Source organism: Pongo pygmaeus, chromosome 14 (assembly GCF_028885625.2).
Source record: "Pongo pygmaeus isolate AG05252 chromosome 14, NHGRI_mPonPyg2-v2.0_pri, whole genome shotgun sequence".
Taxonomy (NCBI): Eukaryota; Metazoa; Chordata; class Mammalia; order Primates; family Hominidae; genus Pongo; species Pongo pygmaeus.
The window spans coordinates 25,231,529-25,252,070 of NC_072387.2; the positions used below are offsets into that span (position 1 = coordinate 25,231,529).

Here is a 20,542-nt window from a genome sequence, read left to right on the forward strand (position 1 = left end):
CTGGGTGTGAAATGGGATCTCACTGTGGTTCTGATTTACACTTCCCTAATGACTAGTGACATCAAGCATCTTTGCATGCACTTGCTGGCTTTTGTGTATCTTCTTTGGAGAAATATCAAGTACTGGAATCTACTCATACCAAGGTTGCATATTAGTAATTAGCTAAAGGCATAATTTCAGGATGCTTTGTAAATGTAAAGGATGTGATCATGCTATTATTTAAAATTCTAGCTGGGCGTGGTGGCTCATGCCTATAACCCCAGCACTTTGGGAGGCTGAAGCAGGTGGACACGTGAGGTCAGGAGTTCAAGACCAGCCTGGGCAACATGGTGAAACCCCATCTCTACTAAAAATACAAAAATTAGCCAGGTGTGGTGGCACATGCCTGTAGTCCCAGCTACTTAGGAGGCTGAGGCAGGAAAATCACTTGAACCTGGGAGGGGGAGGTTGCAGTGAGCCAAGATTGCGCCAGTGCACTCCAGCCTAGGTGACAGAGCAAGACTCCATCTCAAAATAGAATAAATAAATAAAGTAAAATAAAATAAAATTCTGTTTAAAATCTTTTCGGGAAAGTACCCTGTAGCAGGAGGGAGAGAAAATACCATAGAGTTATAAAATTCCCGAAAGATAGAATGTATACTTTATTTTAAATGTGAAGTAACTATTTTCTGGATGGAGCATTGAAAGAGAAATAATTCCTCTTTTATAAATAGAAGACCAAATGACCAGGCTATGTTCTCCGAGTTGCCACTCTGTCTCCATCAAATGGCAGCAACTCAATCCAGATGGGCCCGAGGCCCTGCAGGCCCCTGCCCAGGTGCCGTCCTTGTTTCGCAATGATCGACTCCTTGTCTATGGATTCATTCCTCACGGCACACAGGTAAGAAGGCACAGAGTTTGTTATTCTATGGGAAGACCAATATATTTTGCTAATTTTTTTTCTGTCTTCTTCCCTCCCCTTCTCACCAGCAGATTTTCTTCGTCTGGGAACACAGCTGGTGGTTAGCCAGGGCTTTGGGGAGGCTTCTAGTTTTTATTGAAAGGGGACAGGAAATTACCAAAAGAATTTCTGTTAAACCAAGACACTGCAGAGTGGAAAGGCTAATGAGGAATTTAATTTTTTCCCCATTTCAGGCAACTCTATGTGCACTAATTTAAGAGAAAGAATTTTTGTACAGTAGTGTCGACTATTGAGCTTCAGAAGACAACTGGAACTTTAAGATTCAAAACCTAAACTATCGACTCGTTGTTTGAAAGTTATGATTTTATATTTCCGTATACAATGCTCTATGTCAAGCTTGTCCAACCCACAGCCCAGGGCAGCTTTGAATGCGGCCCAACACAAATTCGTAAACTTTCTTAAAATATTATGAAAATTTTTTGCAAGTTTTTTTTCAGCTCATCAGCTGTCGTTAGTGTTAGTGTATTTTATGTGTCGCGCAAGACAATTCTTCTTCTTCCGTTGTGGCCCAGGGAAGCCAAAAGATTGGATCCCCTGCTGTCTGTACTTCCTTTGTTGTTTTCCTGTGTTGAAATTTCATTACACGATGTGGAGATGGGCCATCTGTACAAATGAGTATACTTTCCTTAGGTTTCAACGCAGCACTTCTTCATCCGGGGTAGTTGGGTCTAGGTGTGTCTATATGGGCGTCAGTGGGTGGCAATATCTGCAATTAAATATGGCATTTATGCTTGGAAATTTTTCTAGAGAGGTTCTCAAAGATGTTCATGACTCAATAAAAGTTACACGCCACTGGGGTGCGGGCCCTGCGGGGCGGAACGAGGGCGGGGCGTCCGCCGCGAGCACCCCACCCCCTCCCCCGGACTCTGCTGGCCTCTGCGCGCTGGGGCCGCCTCTCCTTCTGCCGGGCCGCGGGGCCTCATGGAAGCCCGGGAGGGCGGCGGAGCGCGGCCCGCAGCGCGGGGCCCGGAGGGGCAGTCGGCGCCGGAAACCAGGGTGCACTTCCGAGTGGCGAGGTTCATCATGGAGGCAAGTGTCAAGCTAGGGATGCGGTCCATTCCCATTGCCACTGCTTGCACCATTTACCGTAAGTTCTACGAGACCAACCTGGACGCCTGTGACCCTTACCTGATTGCCATGTCTTCCATTTACTTGGCCTGCAAAGTGGAAGAGCAGCACCTGCGGACTCGTGACATCATCAATGTGTCCAACAGGTACTTTAACCCAAGCGGTGAGCCCCTGGAATTGGACTCCCGCTTCTGGGAGCTCCGGGACAGCATTGTACAGTGTCAGCTTCTCATGCTGAGAGCTCTGCACTTCAGGTCTCCTTCCAGCATCCACACAAGTACCTGCTCCACTACTTGGTTTCCCTCAAGAACTGGCTGAACCGCCACAGCTGGCAGCGGACCCCCGTTGCCCTCACTGCCTGGGCCCTGCCGCGGGGCAGCTACCACGGGGGGCTGTGCCTCCGCTTCCAGGCCCAGCACATCGCCGTGGCGGTGCTCTACCTGGCCCTGCAGGTCTACGGAGCTGAGGTGCCCGCCGAGGTCGAGGCTGAGAAGCTGTGGTGGCAGGTTTGGTGACGACCTTACCAATCATTGATAATATTGTGTCTGATCTCATTCAGATTTATATCACGGACACAGAGATCCCCTAAGGCCCTGGCCCAGGCCTGTGCAAAGAGAAGCCCAGGATGGTCGGCTGCCTGGGGACATTGCCACCACGTCGCCACGATGGCTGGTCCTCAGAGGACCAGCTGGGAGGACTGGTTGTGCTTCTGGAGAAGGCGATGGCATGCTGCCGCTTTGACAGTCCCTAGCAGTCACGGTCCAGGTGATGGTGGGAGCCGCGCCTCCAGCGGGCAGGCCGGGAGTGCACTGTGTGCAGCTGACCCAAGGCAGCCACATCTGCTTTTGTCCTTTGAGAGGACTCTGACTACAATAGAGGCATGACATCAATGAAAGGAAAATCATGAAATCGATGAGACTGAATCCCTAGGGATTTTTTTAAAGCCAGATTTATAGCGAGAATGAATGTGCAACGTGGCTGAAATCTATTTTGTGTAATAAAAGGTGATACAAGCCAAAAAAAAAGTTACATGCCACTGGTCTACTGACGCTACTTAGAAATATTAGTTATAAAAGTACTGGACTAAGAGTAGATCATATCGTATATTGAGGATGTGGGTTTTTTCCATGTTTTGATTAAAAGCAAATGAATTATGAAAGAAAAAATTCCTGTTTCCCCCATACTCACACCATTTCTGGTTTCCAGATATGTGTTTTTCCCAACCAATTCTCTGACACCAGTCGCATGTCAGACAATTTAATTCAGTTCTGACACTAGCTGCCTGGGGTTGGCACAGACCTCACAGGGTGAGGGGCTCAGTCCCACAAGACCGTTCCCCACTCCAGACACCAGTAGCAAGTAGTGGGTCCCCAGGTTACCCACACTTCTGATCAGCTCCAAGTCAGTGTTCCCACAACCCTTTCTCAGGTTCAGTAATTTCCTGTAACAGCTCACAGAACTCAGGAAAAGTTTAGTATTACTGATTTATTGCAAAGAATATTATAAAGGATACGAATGAACAGCCAGATGAAGAGGTATATAGGGTAAGGCCCAGGATAGTCCCAAGCACAGGAGCCTCTGTCTAACATACAGTTGGGGTGCACCATCCTCCTGGCACAGGAGTGCTGACCCAGAAGCTCCCTGAACCCCTTTAGGTGGGGTTTTTAATGCAGGTTTCATTACAAAGGCCTGGTTGATTAAATCATTGGCCATTGGTGATTAACTCTCCCCTCCCTGGAGGTTGGGGAGTGGGGCTGAAAGTTCCAGCCCTCTAATCATATGGTTGGTTCCCCAGCAACCAGACCTCACCGTGGGACTTTCTAAAAGCCACCTCATTAACATAAACTCAGGTGTGGTTGAAGTGTCCTGTTAGGAATAACAAATACATACATTTCTTATGTCTGTAGGGAAGTTCAAACTTTCCCCCTGAAGTTTCGATGTTTGGTCTATAAAATAATCCAACAATAGATTAACAGAGCAAAAGACATGCAGATGTCCTTATATGTGCAAGAGCCACATGAGACTCAAAGAAGGGCCAGATGAGTGAAGTTTCATACTGTACAGAAGCGGGTAGGGGTGTGGGGCTCCTGGGGGGAGGTGGGGACAGGTTGTGGGAGGGTAAGGGGAGGAAACACATGGTTAGCAAAGGCTTTCTTGTGATGCAGATGAAGTCTGGCAGGCAGCAGCTCTCAGAGAGAATAGAAGCACCTCTGGTAACAGTTTCTCTATCATCCCTTTAAAGTATCAGACTTTAGCCTCCTCTTCCTGGGAGTTCATCTTTCCTAAATCTGGATAAGGCAGATAAGGGGGTCTCAGAGAAAGCCTGTTTGCATCTGCTGTTTCCTTCACTGACATATGATTCCTCTGCAGATGCAAATATTCCCTACAAACGGACCGCTTTTCAGAGCTACTCCTGTGTCTGCTGTCCCTCTGAATAGCATCTCAAAATATGCCAAAGAAGCCTCTTTTGGGGTGGCCTATTTTACCTTTTTACATATCACACTATCGCAAACTATTACCAACAAGCAACATTTGGACTGGTACTGAATCCACTATAGTTTAGCCTATATATGCTATTTATGTAGTTTTTTTATTCAAAGGAGTATTAGTATAACCAGATAAATCATTTCCCAGACATTGCTGGTTTTTTTCTCAAAAATGTATAACTTACTTTTCAGCACTAAATCGGTATCATTGACTTATTAGTTGCCACTGACTTATGTATAGAACTTAAGTTCAATATTGCTTTAAAAATTAGATCTTTGTGGGTACTGATAAGGGAGAATAAATTAAAAGTGTATTTTTAAAAGTTAGATCGAAGGGGGAAAGAAGGTAAAATAATTTTACCTGGGAAGAGGTCGTTTTCCATAAAATCACAGCAAGTTGTACTTCCTCTGTGAGAAGCAGCCCTATCAATGACAAAATTACAAGAGTTGGAATGAAGGAGAGTTCCATCTCTCAGTTGTTGGAGAGGAAGCACCTGGTAGTGCACATTGTGCAGTCCTCACCCTGCAGAGTGCAGACCATGTTCATGGATGAGCATCCCAGCACTAAGGTGGCTCTTCCTATGGTAGAAAAGAAGTTTTCAATTTTTTAAATAAAATGAATTGACAAAATGGCCTTTTATAGAAAAAGCAAAACTCTAGGGACAGAAAACAGATAAGGAGCTGCCAGAGCTGGAGGAAGCTACACAGGGGCGCACAGGAACCTTTCAGGGTAAAAAGAATGTTCTGTGTCTTCACTTCAACAGTGGTCACACAACTGTATACATCCCTTAAGATCATCAAACTGTATATTTAAGAGGAGTGCATTTTACTGTATGCAGATTATACCTCCATTTTTAAAATGATGTTCTTTGCAAGTCTTTTATTAGAAGCCAAGTGAATCTCTTTTTTTCCTTTGCTACTTAAACACAGATGATCCACAAGCTGGCAACCCGAGATCTAATCAGAGATTACAAAGATGGCATTCTTCATGAAAATGAAACCAGTCATGAGGTTTGTTCTTTTCATTGTAAAAACTATTAGACATTCTTCTTGAGCATTCTTACGTTGATTTATCTGTGGAAATAGAAGTGAGGTCAGCTGCGTGGAGGAGACTGTGGTAACAGGGCATTCATCACTGTATCTGTGACACTGTGCCTGGGATGTGGGGTGTGTGGTAAATGTTTGTTGAATGAATTAACAAAAGAGTGGATGTCAGTGGTTTCCAGAAAATTCTATGATGTTTTACTTATCAGAAAAAGCCTGAGGAGGGCTTAGAGAACACTCGGTGAGTGCCTGTAGTGGACGTCACCTCAGATCTCTTGTGTGGTAGCGTTAGTATTCCCATCTTACTGATGACAGTCCTGAGAGCGAAATGCTGAGTGACCTGCCAAAGCCCACCTGACTCCCCCCATGCTGTGCAGACCAGGGCCTCAGCAGAGGGGCCCCTCAGCCAGGCCACCGGGACTGCCCAGCTGTTCTCTGAGGGATGAGATCTTCAGCAAGGCTGTGAGCATTAGTCCTCAATGCCATTCCCACAAGAAGGTGCCAGCATGACAGCAGGCCCTGGAGACCCCCACAGACAGTTCTAGTGACAGATGGCCACCTGGTGGTCTCCCTGTTCTCCTTAGATGCCCCTGGGTTGGCAGCCTCTGTGTGCTGTTTTGTTTAAGGCCCTTTTATCCTGAACAAGTCATTCCGTCTTTCCCATTCCTCAGCTTTAAATTGGGAGCCACAGACTGTGAAAGAATGAGGAAGCCCACTGCCCGGGAGAGCTCTCTGTGAACTACAGGGAGCTGAATAATGAAGAGTGACATTTTCTATGGCTAAGACAGTTCATCTCATTTTAAAGGGAATATTGAGCCACCGATTTAGATGGGACCTACAATTCAATATTTAGTCTGAAATACAAATCTTAAAATGATTTACTGACATAGCTAAATAGAAATAAACAAAACAGGACATGACTTATGTTTTATTCTATCCTAGATGAAGAAACAAACCTTGAAATCTCTGATTATTAAACTCAGTAAAGAAAACTCTCTCATAATACAATTTACAAGCTTCATGGCAGTTGAGAAAAGGGTATGTATTATTGTTAATTCGAGGTTAAATTATTTTATTTAGATTTCCACATTAAGAAAGTCACCCTTGCTTTGATGGTTAATGGCAACACCCACACCCCGGGCCTGTGAAGCGTGGGTTGCAGACAGGCCAGTAGGCCCCACGAGTCCCAGCCTCCCATTCATGGGGGGGCTTCGGTGTTGGAACTTAGGGTGATCTTTCTAAATGAGTTGAGTATGTTATCATTTTTAATGTTATGATTGTTACTGATAATTAGCTAATGTGTATTTTTCGGATACACTATAATTTTGTTACAGTTTTGGCATTTATTGTCTTTTATTAATCCAAGACGCTCAAAAAATAGAAAAGGCCTGGGTTCTCTGAGAGCCCCTTCCCCCTTCATAAATTTAAGGCGAAAATTCACGTAACGTGCCCAGCACAGTGGCCAGTGCTGTGTAAAGAGGAAAGTCACTCCACCTCCCCACTTTCCCTCACACTTGTGGCCCACGGCACAAGCTCCAGTCCCACACACCAGCGTATCCCAAGCCAACACCCATAGGCTTTAGAATGTGTAATCATCATTTAATGGGATAACGTCTGTTTGATTTAATCTATTTGTCATTCAATATAGGATGAGAATGAGTCGCCTTTTCCTGATATTCGAAAAGTTTCTGAACTTATTGCCAAAGAAGATGTAGACTTCCTGCCCTACATGAGCTGGCAGGGGGAGCCCCAAGGAGCCGTCAGGAACCAGGTAAACGCTGATTACCAAATAAGTTGATATTGAGCTTTGTTTTTTCATGAAGATGAAGGGAACCCTTTGCTAAAATAGCTCCCTTCTTACCTGTACATGAAGAAGTTGTATCCCTGATGATGGAAAATATTCATGCATTTATAAAATGTTGAATTACATCATGTTGCATTGCAGAGACTTCACAATGTGTGAATGGAGCTGTAGAGTACAAAAAGAGAACAGCTGTGGCTGTGCTTCTGTCATGGGCAAATAGATTGTCATCCAGGAAGCTAAAGTCATTTAGGTAGTGTAATAGGTTTGTCATGAAATTATCAACAGAAGTGCTATCTAATAATCTAAATTCACCACCAGTATTTCTTAAAGTTTATAGTGCTTTATACCGTGGCCCTTATAACCAGAAACATAATAGAAATGGAAAAATGTGGCTTAAATAAAAATTGGAAGAAAAATTCAAAAGCAAAGGAACAACACAGTGCTGACAACCTTCTTAGGTCTCTAGGTTAAAAAAACTAAAATTTCCAAAATTTAAAAATTTAAAATCTGATCCGGCATCGTGGTTCATGCCTGTAATCCCAGCACTTTGGGAAGCTGAGGTGGGAAAAATCACTTCAGCCAGGAGTTTGAGGCCAGCCTGGGCAACAAAGCGAGACCTCATCTCTACAAAAAGTTTTTTAGGCTGGGCGCAGTGGCTCATGCTTGTTATCCCAGCACTTTGGGAGGCCGAGGCAGCAGACAGCTTGAGCCCAGAAGTTCAAGACCAGCCTGGGCAAAATGGTGAAACCCCGTCTCTCCAAAAAAAAATACAAAAATTAGCTGGGCGTGGTGGTGCATGCCTGTAATCCCAGCTATTCAAGAGGCTGTGGCAGGAGGATGCTTGAACCCAGGAGGCAGAGGTTGCAGTGAGCCAAAATGGCACCCTACACTCCAGCCTGGGTGACAGAGTGAGGATTTGATCATAAATAAGAAAATAATATATGAAAGATGTGCAACCTTGTTGCTAAAAGAAGTTAAAATATAAAAACTGCCATGAGATTCCTTTTTATTTTTTAACTCTGTCAGGTTGGCAAAGATCATAAAAGGTAGATGATGGAAAGTCAGTAAATATAATGGTTAAGATCACAGGTGCTGTGGCCGACTGCTCAGGTCTGAACCCCAGCCCGCACTTCACTCTATGGGACTTGACCTTCCCAATGCCCCAGTCCTAATGCCCGAGTGGGGAGAGCAGTAAAATCCACCTCAGGTGGTTGTAAAGAGTTCTGAGACCAGTATAACATGTCTAGCTTGTGGATATTTGATAAATATTAGCTGTAGTTATTAATTCGCAAAGGTGTCTGAAACAGACACTGTTGCCCAAACAGATGGGGCAGAAAGCTAAGTGGCCTTGGGTTTGGAGGGATACTTGCTTTTTCTTCTTTTTTTTTTAATCTTAATTTTTTTTTTTTTTTTTTTTTTTTTGAGACGGAGTCTCACTCTGTCACCCAGGCTGGAGTGCAGTGGCACGATGTCGGCTCACTGCCACCTCCGCTTCCTGGGTTCAAGTGATTCTCGTGCCTCAGTCTCCTGAGTAGCTGAGATTACAGTTGTGCGCCACCACACCCAGCTAATTTTTGTATTTTTAGTAGAGACAGGGTTTCACCATGTTGGCCAGGCTAGTCTCGAACTCCTGAACTCAAGTGATCCACCCGCCTTGGCCTTCCAAAGTGCTGGGATTTCAGGCGTGAGCCACCACCCCCTGGCCTTACTTTCTTACAGTGCACCCTTTTGTATATTTTGAATTTTGAACCATTGGCATGGATTGCCCATGAAAGAAAAATAATACTTTAAGCAAACACAAAGAGTTTGGGGAGTCAGGAGGAGTAGGAAGTTCATTGTTTTGGAAAAAAAAATTCTGATGTACAATTAAGAATCGACCATTTGTCCTTGAAACAAGAGAGACTCACTGTTAAAATGGGCCCTGGAAAATGTATACTTATCTTATATGTGTTTCAAAAACGCACACCCAGAAGAAGCTCTGAAACTGGAGATGGTCATGGTTGCACAACAGTGTGAGTGTGCTTCATGCCACTAACCTCTAAAATGACTAAAATAGCAAACATTGTTATATACATTTTTCCCACAATAACAAATTAACAAAATAAGAGATATGCCTCTACACTCTGCCACACACGTAAGTACTTTGTTCACAGAAAAGGTCTGGAGGGATATATGCCAGAGATCAGATAAGACATTCTGTATGGCTTTTATGTTCTTCTTTGTGTCTGTCTACTTGTGTCTACTTGTATTTTCGAATTTTCTCATAGTGCACATGTATTGTTTTTAGATTTTTGTTTTTTTTGAGAGAGGGTCTCACTCTGTTGCCCAGGCTGGAGTACAGTGGCACCATCATAGTTCACTGCAGCCTTGACCTCCTGGGCTCTAGAGATCCTCCTACCTCAGACTCCCAGGTAGCTGGAATTACAGGAGTGAGCCACCACGCCTGGCCTGTTTATAGAAATTTTTGAAGTTATTTTCAAAATTAGTTATAAATTAATTTAGGTTTTAATATAGTGTGGTGATAAATTATATCATACTAAAGTTGCAAATACTTTGGATCTGAATACTTCCAGATCCAAACATAACAGATGAAAAATATTATCCATTAGCTTGATGACTTGAAAGTTTATATTTATGTTAGCTGCAATAAGTTGTTTGAACGGACCATGTAATTTAGCAAACATGTCAAGCCTCTGTTACTCTCCCTCGATATCTGTTTTACCAAAACGTGGCACCTGCAGCATTCCGCATGGAGTCATTCCACTGAATTCAGTAACACGCCAGCCGCAATAGAGCCCCTGACATCCGGGTCTGTTTGGTCCTTCCCAACTCACTGAAGCTTGGGGCATTTCCTTATTTGATACGTCTTCATTGTGAAATGAGACCCTCCAGGGAGCACAACACCTTTTCTGCTGGGACGCGCTCAGGAAGGACAGCGCTCAGTGCTGGGTGCTCGCGCCCTCCCGCAGCCACGCCGGGGCTTAGGCGCAGTGACTTCTGCACCAACCCCAAGTCCACTTCGTTCCCTCCCGCTCATGAAAGCACATTGAGAACAAGCGAGAGGCAGACATTTTTAAAACATACCTCCTAATCCAAGTTTTTAAAGTAAATCATTTGAAAAATTCAATGCTATAACTTTAGCAAGAAATTGAGGGCACTTTAGCAAGAAATTGAGGGTCCAGAGCCCATGCTGTTCCTTAAATCAGGGGTCCCCAACCCGCAGTCCCTGGCCTGTCAGGAACCGGGCTGCGCGACAGAAGGTGGGGGGCAGTGAGCAAGCATTACCGCCTGAGCTCGCCTCCTGTCACATCGGCAGCAGCAGTAGATTGTCATGGGAGCCCCGAACCCTGTTGTGAACAGCCCATGGAGGGATCTAAATGCTCTTTCTGAGAATCTAATGCCTGATGATCTGAGGTGGAATAGTTTCATCCCAAAACCATCTGCCCAACCCCGTCCATAGAAAAATTGCCTTCCATGAAACTAGTCCCTGCTGCCAAAAAGATTGGGGGCCACACCTTAGATGATCAAGGTGTGGGTGTGTGGTTAAGCAAAATAAGTAATTGTGAACTTGAAGGGAAAGAGGAAGCAAGTGGGTGATTTTGGCAAATAGAAGAATCATAATGAGGCCAGGCATGGTGGCTCACACCTGTAATCCCCACACTTTGGGAGGCCAAGGTGGGTGGATCACCCGAGGTTGAGAGTTCAAGACCAGCCTGGCCAACATGGCAAAACCCTGTCTCTACTAAAAAATACAAAAATACTATCCAAGAAGCAATTTCATAAAATAACCCATATTTCTCAGTATGATTCTTTTTTTTTTTTTTTTTTTTTTTTGAGATGGAGTCTCACTCTGTCACCCAGGCTGGGGTGCAGTGACTATACACAGGCTCTATCACAGAGCACTACAGCTTTGAACTCCTGGCCTCCAGTGATCCTCTCACCTCAGCCTCCTGAGTAGCTGGGATGCTCCACAATACCTGACTTAATCAAATTTTTGATCTTTGCAAATCTTACAGGTGAAAAATGTATTGGTGACATTTACGTTTTTGTTTCTTTATGAATGAAGAGGAGCATGTTTTATATTCTAAAGCCCTATGTATCTCTTCCTGTGTGTTATCTGTTCATTTCTTTTATCTTTTTTATTGAGATTTTAGTCATTTCCTTATTTATCTTAGGAAAACTTTTTATGTTAGGGAAGTTAGCCCTTTGTGATATGAGTTGTGAAAATTTGTTTCCCGGTATTCCACGTGTTATTTTGATGTTGCTTATTATCTTTTTGTCATGCAGATTTTTTAATGCAGTCAAATTTTTAATCTTTGTGTTTCTTCTTTTTGTTTAGTATTGTTTTGCTTTTCATCATGCTTAGAAATACCTTTCCTAGTCAGAGATTATACTTAAAAATTTTTCCCTTTATTTCTTTAAATAGTTTTATGTTTTCATGTTTACATTCAATTTTTCATCCAATTGAAATTTATCCTGGCATAGGATGAAAGATATGGAACCAACATTTTTCTTTTCCAGATGGCTATTCCTTTTCCTCCTATTGACTTGAAATGCCACCTTCATAATCTAGTAATTCTCATGTTTTAGGAGCTATTGCTGGACTTATCTACTCTGTTCCTTGATTCATCTACTATAATTATTGTAATTTTATAAAAGACTTTAATATCTGATAGGTCTAGTCCATCACTATTTGTCTTTTCCAGTTTGCTTCTCTGATGTTTAAAAATTTAACTAGATAAGTAAGCATTATTTTTAAATCTGTCTTTTCATATGTTCTATAATATTAATTATTCAGGTATATACTTAAAATTTGACTGAGTTGGGAAAGGACTACTCCTGTTTTAAATAGCTCATATTCACAGGTAAAATTACAGGCTAATTATTTCAAAAATATCAAGGACTTGTCATCCATATAAAACTGGATTTGATACAGGCAACTTTTTGAGGAACACTCTTTCCATTTAGATGGAAACAGTAATAGTAATATAGCATCCCTCAAAATTTGTTTTGCATGCATATTATTCATATTCTGGTATAAATATATGTTCATTTAATTACCTTAAAGCTTTTGGCTGGACAGAGTGTCTCACACCTGTAATCCTAGCACTTTGAGAGGCCGAGCTGAGAGGATCACTTGAGCCCAGGAGTTCAAAATCAGCCTGGTCAACATAGCGAGATCATATCTCTACAAAAGAATAATTTAAAAATTAGCTGGGTGTGGTGCCACATGCTTGTGGTCCCAGCTACTGGGGAGGCTGAGGTGAGAGGATCACTTGAGCCCAGGAGTTCGAGGCTATAAAGAGTTGTGATTGTGCCATTGCACTCCAGCCTCAGGCAACAGAGCAAGACCCAGTCTCAAAAAATAAATAAAACTAAATAAAGCTTTTGAGACTGTTTTTCCATTTTCTTATTTTCTTAATATTGCTGTAAAGCAATATAAAATACTAGAATAATTTACTTCAAATGACTATCTTATTTTAGGCCTAAGTACACACTGTGATACTGCTCATTGTAAAATCTTGGGCAAGTCACTTCTGTGGCTCCTCAGTTCCCTCATGTGTAAAATGAGGGGTGTTTAAAATTCCACAATTCTAAGAACTAAGAGAGAAGGTCTTCAATCTATTGATTGCTGATATTCTCTCCAGGTCTCAGCTTCCATGTCTAGAAAAAAAGGGCCTTGTACTGAAATGATCTTGAATGTCTCTCGTGGCATTATTTTCTTTCCTTTTTTTCTTTTTTGAGACAGAGTATTGCCCTCTCGCCCAGGCTGGAGAGCAGTAGTGCAAATCTGCACTCATAGCTGCCTCAGCTTCCCAGGCTCAAGCACTCCTCCTGCCTCAGCCTCCCAGGTGGCTGGGACTATAGGCGTGAGCCACTACACCTGGCTAATTTTTTATTTTTTGTAAAGATGGAGTCTCACTATGTCGCCCAAGCTGTTCTCAAACTCCTAGCCTCAAGCGATCCTTCCTCCTTGGCCTCCCAAAGTGCTGAGATTACAGGTGTGAGCCGCCTCGCCCAGCACTGGTGTTATTTTCAACATCCCAGCTCACATTGATGATCCTGATTCTGGATGAGCAACTGCCTGATGGGTGGGAAGTCAAGTGCTAGGAAGAGTGTTTGCTTGATTGTTCTTTTTATTCTGTGTTTTCCCCTTAGGTTAATAATTCTCTCTTCTGGGCAGCCTCTTTTAGTGTCCTCTGAGTGGCAAGAATTACGTTCATCCAAACCAAAACTTAAAGAATTACGTTCATCCAAACCAAAAGAAAAATGAAATTATCTAAGCCAGAAGTTTCTGAAGATTTTGAAGAGGATGGCTTAGGTGTACTACCAGCTTTCACATCAACTTTGGAACGTGGAGGTGTGGAAAAGCTATTGGATTTAAATTGGACAGAGGCATGTAAACCAACAGCAACTGAACCACTATTTAAGAAAGTCGGCCCAAGGGAAACATCTACTTCTTTCTTTTTTTTTTTTTTTTTTTTTTTTGAGACGGAGTCTCGCTCTGTCACCCATGCTGCAGTGCAGTGGTGCGATCTCAGCTCACGGCAAGCTCCGCCTCCCAGGTTCACACCATTCTCCTGCCTCAGCCTCCCGAGTAGCTGGGACTACAGGCACCCGCCACCACACCCGGCTAATTTTTTGTAGAGACGGGGTTTCACCGTGTTAGCCAGGATGGACTTGATTTCCTGACCTCGTGATCCACCCGCCTCGGCCTCCCAAAGTGCTGGAATTACAGGCGTGAGCCACCGCGCCCGGCCGGAAACATCTACTTCTAGCCATTTTTGTGTTTCTGCTCCAGCCTTTGGTTCCTGTCTTTCCCCGGCTGCCCACCCTCACAGTGCTGCTTCCATGCCTTTTGCATCATATTGTCAGATAGCTAGTTTTGGTTTTGCTGTTCCTCCCAGACAGTTTGATGCATCTCAATTCAGCCAAGGCCCTGCGCCTGGCAGTTGTGCCGACTGGATCCCACAGTCGGTGTCTTGTCCCACAGGACCTCCCCAGAACCCCCCTTCTGCACCCTACTGTGGCATTGCTCTTTCAGGGAGCTCATTGAGCTCCTCACAGTCTGCTCCACCGCAACCTCCTGGAGGCCCTACCACCAGGCCTTCTGCTGGCAACTTCCCTGAGCTGGATTCTCCCCAGCTTCATTTCTCTCTTCCTACAGACCCTGATCCCATCAGAGGTTTTGGGTCTTATCATCCCTCTGCTTCCTCTCCTTTTCATTTTCAACCTTCTGCAGCCTTTTTGACTGCCAACCTTAGGCTGCCAATAGCCTCTGCCTCACCTGAGCCTCTTTGCAGTCAGTCCTGGACTACCCCAGTAGATCTCTGTCTTCTGGAAGAATCAGTAGGCAGTCTCGAAGGAAGTCAATGTCCTGACTATGGTTTTCAAAGTTGTTCTGAAACAGAAAGTCATGAGCTATGAGAAGTACTTCTAGACAGCTGCTTTTTACAAATAAAATGTGATACAACAGACAACAGTATCCCGTGCTTTCTGGAGGTAATAGAGGAGGATGAAATAGTGTGCACACAGCACTGGCAGGATGCTGTGCCTTGGACTGAACTCCAGTCTACAGACAGAGGTATGTGTCTTATTTCTCCTTAAATCTGTGGTTAGCTGGCTTCATAGTTTAGAATGGGGCTCCTCAAAGCAGCTGGTCAAGGAACTGTCTATTGTCAGTCTGTAGTGAAGGAAGGGGCTTGTGCACTGGGGTGTAAATCATACTGCTTCCTTCACTGAGGAACTCTTGCTACAAAACAAAACAGACAGCTGAACGAAACAGTGTGCTTGATGCTGGCTGGTGTTTCTCTACCAACATTAGACCAGAACCTCATGCTGATGAATGTTACTATTCCTCACATGAAAATGAACATCTCTGAACAGATGATGGGGTGAGATCTTAATTTCCTGGATTCTAGAACTAATGGATTGTAATCCACATAAATTTCCCACTGTGAAGTAGAGCACAAGCACTTGTACCTGTACTCTAAATATTTTCACATAAGGTCATGGGAATACAGATATTATTCAACATGTATATTGTGTTAGAGCTTATCACTCCATTTATTAAGCTAATAAACACCCTGTAGATTTGACCCCTGCACTGGTACTAAGACCCAGTCCTGCATCTGTGATTACTTGTTTTGATGTAAAGTAGTTTAGTGAAATGGAAAAGGCTTGATGTAGCATAAAAGTAAGCATGAGTCCCAGCCCACTTTGTGATTTGGGGCAAGTCAGGTAACCTGTCTGAGCCTCAGTTTCCTCATCCATATAGTGGAGATAATGATAGTGTCTACTTCACAGAGTGGGTTTGGGGTTTAAACAGGATAATCACAGCTGCCCAGTTTCCCTACTTGAGACAGTGCACGCAAAAGCCTGCCGGGAGCATACTGCAGATGGTCAAGAGTGTGGATCCCACAGCCACTCCTGGCTCTGCTGCTTGTTAGTGTGAGACTTTAGACAAATTTGCTTAACCTTTCTCTGCCTCCGTGTTCTCATCTGCAATGTGGGTGTGATAATCGTGCTCCACAGGAAGTGGCTAAACATATAAAAGAACAGCACCTGGTACCAGTTCTCTATGGGTTAGTACATATTATCACTGCTGTCATTTTTCAAATTATTGCCATAGATCCTTCAACCTGCACACCTGCCTAGGGCCACACCCTGCTTTCTGCTCCCTGTGTTGGTTTCCTTAGGGCCTGGATTCTCTCTCCATTGAGGTTAATATCCCCAAGCTCAGGCTTAGCACACTCTCCTCTGCATGTGATGGGGCAGGCAGATGTTGGTGGGGGGTGCAGGGAAGGTAGTTTTAAAGTGCATGTTTAATATAACAATTTTATACTTAGAAAAAACAGTCATTTTCATGTTTCAGAATACATCAGGGTACATTTTTATGTTAAACAAAAGGAATCATGCTGGAGAACTACTGTACAATACAGGGCCTATGACTGACAATCCAATACGGTATACTTAAGCATTTGCTAAGAGGTCTATCTTATGTTAAGTACTCTTTCCACAAAAGGGAACAAAACAAAACAAAACGGGTGGAAGAAAAGTTCTGGAAGTGGTGGCTAAGTTCATGGCATTGATAAGTGATGGTTTGATGGTTTCACGGGTGTATACTTATCTCCAAACACATCAAGTTGTATACATTAAATATTGGTGACTTTTTGTATGCCAATCATATTTCAATAAAGTGGGTTTTTTTTAAAGAGGGAATCATGCTATTTAAAAGTTTGAGAAATACCGGTTCAATGCTCATTGCTAGTTGATAACGCGGTAGGGTGACTATAGTTAACAAGACATTGTATACGTCAAAATAGCTAGAAGAAAATATTCGAAATGTTGCCAACACAAATACGTGATAAATGTTCAAGCTGATGGAGATCCTAAATACCCTGACCTGATTATTTCACATTCTATGCATGTATCAAAATATCAGGTGAACCCCAAAATACATACAAGTATTATGTATCAATAAAAAATGAAATAAAGCATTGCTAGAAGAAAAAAAGTACAATTTAAAAAAATCTCTACACATGAGCCTCTTTCCACACTTTTTATAAATGCCACCAGATATGCAGTGTTCATAGCATTTATGAGGTTCCAAACAATACTATGTCACTAGTGTATGAAGAACCTTATTTTACAGTAATAAAAATGTTAGAAATGCCTTAATTAACTGAAATTCAATACATGGAAACATATTTATCACACAGCTTCTTTTTTCATTTAATTTGTTAAAATTTTTATTTTAGATGCAGAGGTACATGTACAGGTTTATTACATGGGCATACTGTGTGGTGCTGAGGTTTGGGCTTCTAATTGTCTTGTTGCCCAAGTAGTGAAAATATGTTTTTCAACCCTTGCCCCTCCCCCTCCCCCACTACATAACTTCTTATGTCATCAAATGTCAATAACATAACTTACCTTTGTTTTCTTAATTTTGTAGGATGGCTTCTGGAAACTTACACCACAACTGGGATTTATATTAAATCTTAATACAAATGCTTTGCACAGCTTTCTTAAACAAAAAGGCATTCAATCTCTAGGTAAGTCACTATGTTTCCATTTATTAAGTCATTATTTTCATTCATTCATAAGCATGCTCCTAATTGTTATAAAGTATTTTGTAAACTAGTGTACTAATGTAATAATTATGAAAGTTATATTTGAATGGAATTATATTTAACCATTAAAGGAAATTGGAGATCGATTTCTAGTCATATTTTTACCACTAACTAGGGTATTGTCTGTGCAAATTTATTAGCATAAATACCACCAATTGCTGTAAAAAAAGAAATCTCAGTAGCTTAACATAACCAAAGATTACTTTCTTGTCCATATCACAGTCAAATATTGGTCAGGAAGAAAGTTCCACTTATGTGGTCATTTAGAGACCTTGACTCCTTCCATATTGTGGCTCCACCATCTTCAATATATGTCTTTAAAATTATCCTGGTGAGAGAGAAGAACAAAGATTACCCTGGCATCATCCCCCTGCTAGACAAGAGGAAGAACACTAGTCACATAGCCCCATCCATGTATGAAGGCCTGAGAAATGTACTGTTAAGCTGCGTGTCCAGGAGGAGAAAACAGCTCTGATGAGCACCTAGCCAGCCTCTGCCAGAGGCAGTTGTTCAACCTCTGGACCTGTTTCCTATCATGACAACAAGGGGATAGGTGAGGAAGTCCTGAGCATCCTTGACCCAGCAAGTGGTTTGAAGGTCAAATGCTAGCCCTAGGACAGGAGCTGTTTGTTTGTTTGTTTGTTTTGAGACTAGATCTGGCTCCCTTGCCCAGGCTGGAGTGCAGTGGTGCTATCTCAGCTCACTGCAACCTCCGCTTCCCAGGCTCAAGGGACCCTCCTACCTAAGCCTCTTGAGTAGCTGGGACTACAGGCACCTGCCACCATGCCTGACTAATTTTTGTATTTTTTGGTAGAGATGGGGTTTCGCCATGTTGTCCAGTGTGGTCCCAAACTTGTGAGCTCGAGCAATCTGCCCACCTTGGCCTCCCAAAGTGTTGGGATTACAGGCATGAGCCACCATACTCAGCCTGGAGATTTTTTTTTAATAAAATACACATTATTAAACAACTAGGCAATATTCATGGATAGATAGAACAGCAGTGTTTCACTGGCCACCATCACCTCTAAAATGCCAGAGTTTTCAGATTCCAGGCTGGGTGGGTGGGCAAATGCATAGCCTGTTTGACCTGCAGTAGGCCAAAAAGGGGTGATGACAATTTACATGAGGAGTGAGTGCTTGATCCTGGAATAATAGAAAAGCCTCTATCTGACTAACTCTCCTGCCAATAACAGTTATTAACTTTGAATAAAATATTTAAAACCATTCTTTGAAGGCCAGGAGAATAATCAAAAACAGGCAGAAACTAGAGTGAACATAATCTTTGAAAGAAAGCAAGCCAACTAGGTGGGCTCCACATGTATCCAGCTTGTCACCTAAAGGCATTTCTCAGCTCATGAGACACAGTGGGAGGTTTGAACTAAAACAGAAAGTCTTAATGGGATGAGGACACGGGGTTGGAGTTTAAGGTTGCCTAAGTGGCTGGAAGTTAAGGATTAAAATCCTATAAAGGAGGGAACTACAGAGCAGGGAGCTCTGAAATCTGCATCCAAATACCCCTCAGATTCTTGGCTGTCTCCTAACCTCTACATATATAGGGTGCAACCTCAAGGAATCCAGAAAAAAGCCACAGCTGGGAAGCTACAGAGCTAAGCAGAGATTTCAGCTGCTGCTTAGTACTGGCCAGAGTTTACAGTTCAAGTGGCACCAAATTAGAGAGACTTTATAAATATCTTTCCATTGAAACCATAAAAGGGTCATAAGGATCATATCTCATGATCAAGGACTATACCCCAGGACAAAGGGATAAACCAAAATAGACCCATCCTAATAAAGCCTAAAACAAAGCCTACACAGGACCCACCAGCACAAAACTGAACACTCTTTAGAGTAAGATAGCATAGCTCAGAGTCTCTACAAGGTGTCATTTTTAATGTTCAGTATGGAATGAAAATTTGATAACATATGAAGAAGCAAGACAATATGACTTGTGATCAAAGGGAAAATGGGCTATAAATGCTGACCCACAGATGACCCAGATGTTAGAATTAGCAGACACAGACTTTAAAACTGCTATTAAAAATATAGTGAAGGATTGACTTACCAGAAAAGGATGGAATGGGTGAATAAATGGCAGAATCTCAGCAAATAGATGGAAACTATAAAGAAGAACCAAATGAAAATCCTAGAACTGGAAAATAAAGTATCTGCAATGAAAAGGTCATTGAATGAGCTTAACAACAGAATGGACACAACAGGAAAAAAATCATTTAATTCAATTTACAATGTACTCAATAAACTTATCTAAACTGAAATATAGAAAGAAAAAAGTAGGATGAAAAAAGAACAGAGGAGCCAAGACTGTGGAATGATATCAAAAGGTTTAACATTTGTGTAACTAGGGTTTCAGAAAGTGAAAGGGTAGACAGAAAAATATTTGAACATTTTTGTAAAATGGATCAAGGACAGCACCTTCCAGATCCAAGAAACTCAGCAGAACTCCAAGCAGGATAAATACAAAAATGACCACATTTAGATAGGCCAGAGTCAAACTGTTGAAAACCAAAGATAAGCCGGGCGCAGTGGTTCACACCTGTAATGCCTGCACTGTGGGAGGCCAAAGGGGGCAGATCACTTGAGCCTAGGATTTCGAGACCAGCCTGACCAACATGGTGAAACCCCATCTCTACAAAAATAGAAAAATTAGCCAGGCATGGTGACATGCACCTGTGGTCCCAGTTACTTCGGAGGCTGAGGTGGGAGGATCACCTGAGCCCTGGGATGTCGAGGATGCAGTGAGCCATGATTGTGCCACCGCACTCCAGCCCAGGTGACAGAGTGAGATAAAAATTCAAGATAAATATATTGTCATGTGAGGCTGGAGCTCAGGGAAGAGGTCAGAATTGGAAAAGACTGGGAGAATTCTCAATGTCAGTAGTATTTAAAGCCTGGCTCTGGATGAGGTCACCCAAAGAAAGAAGGTGGTCTGAGCAGAGCAGGTGCTAGGACCAGCCTGCCGCACACAGCAGGGTTTAGTGTTTGGACTGGACAAGAAACAGCAAAGACGCTGAGAAGGAGCGGCCTGAGA

At 42.8% G+C, this 20,542-nt stretch overlaps 1 protein-coding gene and 1 pseudogene across 1 annotated transcript; both read left to right on the forward strand.

The window, feature by feature from the left end:
- Positions 1-1,882: 1,882 nt before the first annotated feature.
- Positions 1,883-2,675, forward strand: LOC129011860 (cyclin-Q-like; annotated as a pseudogene).
- Positions 2,676-4,164: 1,489 nt separating this feature from the next.
- On the forward strand, positions 4,165-7,800 carry LOC134738066 (protein mono-ADP-ribosyltransferase PARP4-like). Its single transcript, XM_063650921.1, has 4 exons — positions 4,165-4,242; positions 5,446-5,526; positions 6,502-6,597; positions 7,208-7,800. The coding sequence occupies exons 1-4, from the start codon at positions 4,165-4,167 to the stop codon at positions 7,355-7,357; spliced, it is 405 nt and encodes a 134-aa protein (XP_063506991.1). The 3' UTR covers positions 7,358-7,800.
- The last annotated feature ends 12,742 nt before the right edge of the window (positions 7,801-20,542 follow it).